General features: G+C 42.1%; 1 protein-coding gene across 1 annotated transcript in view; it reads left to right on the forward strand.

Annotated features, from left to right (window-relative positions):
• The window catches only part of RBKS (ribokinase), a 98,069-nt gene that overhangs the window by 18,703 nt on the left and 70,081 nt on the right, over window positions 1-9,285 (forward strand). The window contains exon 2 of the mRNA XM_015410139.1: window positions 8,255-8,387. Within this exon, the coding sequence (XP_015265625.1) occupies window positions 8,255-8,387 (133 nt within the window). The remainder of the gene's footprint in view (window positions 1-8,254; window positions 8,388-9,285) is intronic.

The following is a 9,285-nucleotide window of genomic DNA, read 5'->3' on the forward strand; positions in this document are numbered from 1 at the left end:
GTATGGAGCCACCACCGAGAAGGCCCTGGCCCTGGTTATGGCCAGCCTGGCATCTTTAGGACCCGGGAGAGTCAGTTGATTTTGGCACCCTGACCGCAGTGCTCTCTGGGGAACATGAACTCCGGCCGTGAAAGCCTTCGACAACATATTGTTATCTGTGTATTTTAATCTTTGTAAGCCACCCTGAGCCTCCTACAGTGGGGAGGGCGGGGTATACATTTGATAAATAAATAAAATACATTTGAGAGTACATGAAATGTAGTTCCTTGTCCCTCATAGTTTTGAAATGCTGGGTAATTTGGTAGCAAAACATCATGGCAGTAGCAAATGTAGAAATTGCTCTTTTCTTCTCTACTCAGTTTGTGTCCTCAAGTGTTTTGAGATACCAACATTTCATCATGATGCATTTCTCACAGCAAGTGAAATTGTAGAGGTAAAGGCATCCATTCCACACCTCTCTGAAAGGTAGGGCTGAGGTTATTGACAAATGGCTTTCATTGGTCATGGAGTGGCAAGAACACGTTTTGTAAGGCACAATGTACATGACTCCAGCATGGTGTAGAAGTTACAGTATTAGACTTGTCCTAAGGAGACATATGTTCATATTGCCACTCACCTGCGAAGATTCTTAGGGGATCTTGGTCCTGTCACAATTTCTCAACCAAACCTACTTTACAGGGTTTTTGTGAGAATAAAATGGTAGGAGAAATTATTAATTTATTTAAAATATCTATATGCATACCTTTGTCTTTAGCATCTCTGGGCCCAAGGCAGCTAACAATGCAAAAAAAAATGTAAATAAACATTAAAACCAATCTAAGAACATTAAAACCACTCTAAAAACACCTTATGTCCCCCACTGGTGGTATCACTTTCTGTTCAGGCTTAGGCAGCCCCCAAAGCTCTCCAGAATGGCATGGAATGGCCACTGATGTCTTGCTGAACTTACCTTGGATTGAGAGGGGGGAGGGGTACTGAGACCTTGCTGGGAAGAAAAAAGCTGCCACGTGATTACGTGGGCCCCATGTTATGAGGAGCCATATATTGCCCTGAGCTCTTTTCAGGGCTTTTTTTTAATTTTAAAAAGGGGAAATACGTCTATAAGGAAATAAGATATTAAAACATGAAAAAAATTCCAAATTTTCATTATGTTCTCATTCGACTCAACTTCATTCCTTGCAGTTGGTGTTCACTACTGAGTGATGTGTTCAGAGCAACTATGGCTCTTTGTATTGCGTGTGAATGGGACAGTCCCAACAAGTTGAATGAAAAAAAGCACAGATGCAATTTTTATCAACAAAGCTCTGGTTTGGGAGACAATCAAATTCACCCGCAAAAACCCTTGTTCATGTTCACTGAAAGAAATGGGAATAGTACTCAGAGGATGTTTTAGCTTTCTTATTCACAGGAAGTGAAAAGAAGCTACTAATCCATTTCATTTTTATGTTATGTGTCCCGTCCCCGTCCCCCCCCCCCCAATGAAAGAAAAAATGATATATACTCCTGGTCATAATAGAATCAACACACAGGAGAAGAGAAATGCTCAAATTAGTGCCAACACCTTGTCTTTGGCCATCACCCGTGCTGATGAGATTCAGTTGCTGGGAGCGGGTCTGCCAGCAGAGATGCTTCCATGTTCCTTTTCCTTCTGCCCTGCAGCACTCACCATGTCAGGCTCAGGAAGGTCATCCCTGGAGGTCCTGTTGTAGCTACTGTGCCCAGACCAGGGAAGTTGCCCCAGAGGCGCTGATGTGGTGTCTGTGGCCTTCTCTGGGCCTGTACTCCCCAGCTACCACCTCAGTGTCTGGGGAGAGCCATGAAGCTGGATAGCAATATAAAAAAGGGTACTCATATACTGTACGGGTGCGTGCCGTCACAGAGATAATTCTGGCTACGTGTAAAAAGGATGGGCTTAAAATGTACTAAATAAAGAAATAATGCAAAAATAAAATAGCTATGTAGTCTGTAGTAACAAAGCATGAGAGCATGCACTAGATAGGGAACCTATTCAATTCAAATTTGACGTAAGTCTTCATACAACTGATTGGTATGAATAGTAAATGTAATCTACAGATTTTTGCAATAGTCTGCTTTTATTCATCTCATTTAATGTTTTCAAGGTATGTCATAATTACAAATTACTCTAGAAAACATTTTAGGAAACATTTTTGAACGTCATTCTGACAGTTTTGCTAATTAAGTTGTTTGGCTTTGTTAACAATGTTAGCTGTTTCAGTTTTCTTTTCTTTTGGACCGTTATATGTATTTTTAGTGGGATTATCAATAAGTGAAGAATTTAGATGGTTCCTTAATCGTACCGATTACTCATTATTGTCTGTTCGCAACAGAAGGCTGAAATGTTTTTTTAAGGTTTTCTGATGCAAATCAAAATCCAATAATCACTATTCATTACTGAATTCAGTGACAAGGTAATAACATTGCATTACAGAAATGCTTTCTTTTATTTAATAGTTGCTTCAGACAAAATGAAATGGAGAAATGCATATAGATGAGCATTCGTGAATATGGTTACCAGCATACAAGATAGGAATGTGTTTGAGGAATTAATAAGTCTTCCTGATGAGTGCATTTTCTTTGAAGCTGCTGGATTTTTTAAAATGAATTTGAGTTGAATTTGTGAATTTCCTGGCTTCATTATAAAATTATGTAATCTTACTTTGGCTTTCATTTGGTTTAAATAATTATTAATTGTATATGTCATCATGAACAACAAAGACATAAACAAAGCTAATTTTCTAATCCTCCTGACCTGAGCAAATTGTTGATCAATATAGTAAACATGCAGTCAGCATTGAAGCATTCTGGAGTCCTTTCCAGAAGTTCTTCTTTAATCTATGTTTCATCTTTAGTGCAAACACTTGCACTATGCCCAGTTTATCATCAGTGGTGCAATATGTTCATCACCTTGTAGAGAGTGGAGGTGCAGTCCTGCTTCAAGAATGAGAGGCATCCTTGCTGTTGGGAAGGGGACATGACTGTAGTCCCGCAAAGATAAGCTGTGATAATTTACACCTCTTCTTTGCAGGAGTGTAGCTATGCTCCTTCCCCAATAGCTCAGACAGCCTGATACATAAAGGACCTGGTTATAGAATCATAGAGTCACAAAGTTGGCAGGGGCCATACAGGCCAACTAGTCCAACCCCCTGTTCAATGCAGGACCAGCCTAGAGCATCCCTGACAAGTGTTTGTCCAACCGCTGCTTACGAATCATTTCTGGACCTGGTTATTTCTTGTGCAGCATTGCATGAGAACCATCCCATAAGGTTCAGCCATTAGTTTTCTGCGTGGAACTAGACAGATCTATGATAATATGGGCATCTGTCTTTTAGTTTTAGCAGTGCTTAAACCAACCCAAGAGGGTCAGTTTTGAGGAAATGATTCAGAGTTCAGCCCCCCCCCTTCCAGTGCCATTGCCCTGATTTATATTTTCCCCTAAGATTCCCTTTTTGGCTAAATTACATGTTGGGGATCTGATTGTGGACCCTATTGCATGTAATTTTGTCAGAACCTGCCCATTCTTTGAGCCCAAGTCACAGGTTTGAATGATGAAGAGAGACTCACTGGAGATCGTTTTGGGAGCCTGTCTAGTGTGGTGGTTTAGAGTGCCATACTAGAACTAGCTAGGTACAAATCCTCACTCAGCCATAATACTTTGGATGATTTTGGAGCAATTACACACACTCTCTTACTTAGCTGGACCTACCCCACAGGATTGTTGTGGGCTAACCGTGTACGCCAGCATGAGCTCCTTGAAGAAAGGATAGTATAAAAGTGTGATTGACAGAGTGCCATATATAGTAGAAATCAGAGGTCTTGATAGTTGCTTGTGCATCCCTGACTCTGGACTGAACTGGATCCATTTATTTTGTTGTTATCTCTTTTGCTGCATGCCCAGATCCCTCCTGCACCACTTTTCTTGGGAGAGACTGATATTCTGGGCTCATTTCAATCAGGCTTCAGCCCAGGATTTTAGGTAGGGACTGCCTTGGTCGCCCTGGTTGCTGACTAGACAGAGGGAATGTGACCCTGCTAGTTCTGCTGGATCTCCCAGTGACCTTTGATACTATCAACCATAGTATCCTGCTGAGCCATCTCTCAGTACTGGGACTAAGGGGCACTGTAATACGGTGGTCTGAGTCCTATCTGAGGGTGGTCAGTCTAAGAAGGTAGCATTGGGAGATTCCTGCTCTACCTCATGGCCATTGGCCTGTGGGGGTTCCTTAAGGTTCTATCTTACCCCCATGCTGTTTAATATCTATATGAAGCCACTGAGAGAGGTCATCAGGAGGTATGGGCTGCACTGTCACCAATACACAGATGATACCTGGCTCTACCTTTCCTTTCCAATTGATAGCTCTTTTTCGATTCTGTGGGCGATGATGCATGGCTATTCTTAGTTGGTGGAGCAAATTGTCTGGATTCCGATAACATTTCTTTTCCTCCTAATTCTGAGGATGCTATTGATGTTCTGAACCAGTGCTCAGATTCAGTAATGAACTAGATGAAGAGGAACAAGCGGAAACATAATCCTGACCACACAGAGATTCTCTGGGTTAATAGAAAAGCAGACCCAGGAGTTGAGATCTTTCCTGTCTTGGATGGGGTTATACTTCCCTTGAAAGACAGATTTGCAGATTGGAAGTGCTGCTTGACACAGGAGTCACATTAGAAAACCTGGTGGCTTGGAATGCTTTCACCCAGCTTCACCTATTGCGTCAGCTGCATCAATTCCTAGTTCAATCAGATCTAACCACAATGATCCTTAGTTACATCTGGACTGGATTATTGTAATGTGCTTTGCTTGGTGGTACCCTTGAAGAGAGTTCAGAATCTGCACCTATTGCAGAATGCTGTAGTTGGTGTTGGTCATAGCCAACTACCAGGAGCATGTGACCCTGCTACTACTACTACACTGGCTACCAATCTACTCTTTATTCAAGGTGTTGGTTTTGACCTTTAAAGTTCTACATGGCTTGACACGGTGGTATCTGGAGGACTATCTTCCCTCATATGTTCCTGCCCAGGAATTAAGATCACAGGGAGAAACCCTCTTGATTACTCCAGCAATCAATGAAGCTTGTCTGGTAGGCACACGACGGAGGGCCTTTTCAGTGGCAGCCCCACAATTATGGAACAACCTCCCCAGGGATGTGCGCCTGGCCCCCATCACTTTCGATCTTCAGGAGGCAGCTGAAGACTGTTTTATTTAATACTGCATTTGACTGATTTAGTTTTTATTTATTGGCAGTAGTAATTGACATTTTAAACTTTTTAAATATGTTTAACCTTTGCTTTATGCACACTGTAAGCCACCTTGATTGTTGCAAGGTAGGAAGGTGGCTAATAAATCTTTTAAAATGAATAAACTTTCTCTCTACTTCACCTCTGGAGCCTCAGCACAATGGTGTTGGTGATGCTGGAGCACACTGCTCTGAGGCAGCAGAGTCCTCATCTAGCAGAACAGAGCCTCACTTCTTCAAGCTCTTCTTGTGAAGACGACCTCCTGAGGAAAGGGGCTGCAGGATGTCCTATCCAAAGCCTCTTTCAGGCTAGACCTTGCTGATGAGGCATATATGCTGCCTACTTCCGTGTATCTAAATGCCTTGTGTACAGCACACTACTGGTACAGCAGTTGATCCTTCAGTTCTTGCTGCAGCCTCAGGGATCTCTCCTTGCTCCTGCAGCTCTTGTCCCCCACCAGCTCCTGTGTTTCTGTAGTGAGGAAAGCTGGATAAGTTTGTCTCTCCATATGGAATGCTCTTCTCTATACCTGACCTTTGTGCTGGTTTCCAGTGAGTGGTCTTGTCAAGTATTGACTCAACGTCGTAGTAGGAAGTTATTCAGCTTTATTTAACAACAGGAACCTCAGAAGAACACACAACAACGAACAGTGGAGCATAGCTCCCTTTTAAACAATCCCGGGCTGATGTAGCCACGCCCAGGAATAGTTAAGGACCAATAGTATTCTTACAATAAAGTCCAATCAGGTCTGTTCCCTCCAGCATAGTTCTTAAGCTTTGATTGGTTACATTTTACCATTAGCCAATAGGATTGTTTCAGCTTAGAATCCTGGCCGAACCTCAAGCTTAACATTGCATTTAATACAGTGAATACATAACAGGTCCCTTGCCTGCTCTGCCCTCAGAGCATGCTTGATCCTACACCAGGCAAGTGGCCCAAGAGCTCATAAAACTCCTTCCCCTGTGAAAGAAATGAAAGCAGACCCAGGCTCACCCCCTCTCTAGTGCTCTAAAGGGCAACACATTAGAAGGGGAGTCTGCCATACTGAATGCTGGACTGGAGTTTTTCTCCTGCCCCTTTCCGCCCAGCCTGCGCTGCTCTCCTTTGTTTTCTTTCTCCGGCACTATGTCTCCAAACTCCATTACTTCCAGTTTTTTAAGAAATCCATGTTTTTTTGTACAAAGTGTTCCTTCCAGTTTTGTTGGTTTATAATATTTGCCCACCTATGCGATTTGTTTGGTTGAAGAACTTTTTGGTTTCCCCCCTATTCTATTCCCATACAAGTCACCCCAGCTTTTACCTCCCCCCCCTACTGCCTAAGAACTAGAATTCTCCTTTCTGTTGCTTTCCAACCACTATTTGAAGCCTGTCTGTGCCAGTGTTTAATTTTTCAGGGCTCTGTTAATCAAGAGGCATTCCCTCCCAATGGGTATGTTTATCCGTTCTGTCCAGAGCAGTGTTCCCTCTAAGCTGAGTTAGTGTGAGCTAGCTCACAGTTTCTTAGCCCCTGGCTCACACATTTTTGTCTTAGCTCAGGAAGGAGGGTGCTCCAGAGCAAACTAATTCATGCAGCAGCCAAATCACTCGCTCACAACTTTAATGCCAGTAGCTCACAAAGTAGAATTTTTGCTCACAAGACTCCACAGCTTAGGGGGAACATTGGTCCAGAGTGGTAGGAAGTATTTTATTTTTAAACCCTGTGGGGTTTTTTTAACTTATTGCCTGTGGTGAAACATGGCAGTAACCTGCTTAGTAGTAGCATAGTTTTCTAGATGTGATATTTTTAACATAAGCATGGTAGGAAATGTATCTCTGCGCTCTCTCTCTGTCTGTCTGTCTGTCTGTCTGTCTGTCTGTCTCTCTCTCTCTCTCTCTCTCACACACACACACACACACACACACACAATTTGTTCTTTTCCCTCCCTTGTTCTTTATATTATTGACATCAAAATATTTGTCAGGGCTAAAATTTTATTCCTTTGAAATAGTGGTGGGGCCTCTCACACAAAATTCAGGATTTCTGCACTTGGTTCTAAGCCTTCTCTCCGGGCCAGTTCAATATTGGCAGCAGTGACTGACAGCTATTAATGAATTAAAACATCTGTTGGGGTGGTTGGGGGACCTGAATATAAAGAATATGCATGAACATCAAACTGGTTTAACAAACAGTAATCAAATTCAGTCAAAACAAATAAACTTTAGGAAGATGGTGGTTGTTGGTATTTTGAAAACCTTTTAACTGTAAAACCTTTGAAGGACTGATTTTTACAGACATTTCTTATGCGATACAGTCCTCATATTCCACATGTGAGACATTTGTGTGAAAGAGCATATCAGAGTTCAAAGCAATATTATGAAAACAAGCCTAGTGTGGCATAGCTTTTCATTGTTTAATGTGGAGAATGTTTCTGCAATAGTGCATTCCCTCAAGCACTGAATTATGACCAAAAATTTGTAAGAACTGCACTGAGACTGGAGAGTACAGAATTCTCTCATACAAAATCCAGCCCTCCAACTGATTATGTATTCTTAGTGCTCACTAATGCTTTCAAGAAATGCTCATCTTCCCCTTGGTCCGTGTGTTATACAAGCAACTCTGTAGGCTGCATGCATCCTGCCACTTGTAGTCTAGGGCTATACTGAGAACAGTTAAGACTCTTGCCTTTTTCTGGCCTAGCACCTTAAAAGTATGTGGTCCTACTCATCATCTTTTCCTCAAAAGTATCTGTTAATGAACAGTACAATAGCTGAAAGATTTGTTTATTTGTGGTAATTACAAGGGGAGCCTAGCTGTGTTGAGTGCATTCATACCTCAAGTCAACCACAGGTGTGCAGTGGAACTATTTTTTGGCTGTGCCTGTACAGCCTTAGATTGTCATGTTATGCGTATGTGTAATAATTACATTACAATGAGAATTTTGCATGTTCAGAAATCTTATTCCCAATTAGTAATACATCCAAACTGCTTTATTATTATTCATTATCATTACAGTCTTACCACTCGTCTACCCAAAGCTGGAGAGACCATACATGGGCACAGGTTTTTCACTGGATTTGGAGGGAAAGGTGCCAATCAGTGTGTCCAGGCTGCACGGCTTGGGGCTGAAACCTCAATGATCTGCAAGGTAGGAATTGACTTAGGTCTTCTGGTTTCATACCTTTTCCAGTTATTCATACAATTATTTGTAAACATAAAATTTATTTCAAGAAACTAAAAAGAAATTAAGATGATTCAGATCAGCAGTCCAATAACGTACTTTTCAGCTGGTTACTGATTCTTGAATTAGGCTTGGTTGACACGAAAAGCTAGACTATGATTTGGAGGTGCAGGAATGTCTTGTTTGAACAACCCATAATCTTTATGAATTCTTTAAGAATTCCAATTAAGTGGGAGTGGCATATTTGCCTCAGCAAAGATTTCTGTAAAAAGGCTCCACCGCCCAAAACATTCTGTTTCCAGTAGCAACCATTCTTATTTCAGATGGTGGTAACACCCCACTATTATAACTCATGGGGACAGAGGAATGTAAGTCTCAGCTTTCTATAACTATTCCATTTTCAGGCTTTAAAGATTAAAACTAGCATCTTGACTTGAGTACAGGAATGAGCTAGCAACCAGCAGAACTGTGCCACTTCAAGGGCGTAGACTTTCCAATTTCCCACATCATAGGGAGGAGCTAGTGACATCACAGGCCATGGTCACTATATATGGAGGTGGTCCCATGTGGGATTTAGGGATGGGCTCCCCAGAAATTTAGGGAGGCCTGGGAACTGCCCTAGCAATGTCCCTGAGCTGGGCTAACCCCAGGAACAGTTGCCTTCTTAGCACACTGCTTAGAAACTTAGAAAGCCCCACACACACCCCACACTGGTATAAGAACATAATATCAGGCCATACCACATTGCAATAAAGTCCCTACAACTGTATACAGAAATACTGAGCTTCCCTACCATTTGCCACAACTAGCCCACCACACAACCAGGATCAAGACTCCTAAGTGGACCAACAGACAGACATACACT

The sequence above is a fragment of the Gekko japonicus genome, unplaced genomic scaffold (genome assembly GCF_001447785.1).
Source record: "Gekko japonicus isolate JY-2015 unplaced genomic scaffold, Gekko_japonicus_V1.1 scaffold566, whole genome shotgun sequence".
Taxonomy (NCBI): Eukaryota; Metazoa; Chordata; class Lepidosauria; order Squamata; family Gekkonidae; genus Gekko; species Gekko japonicus.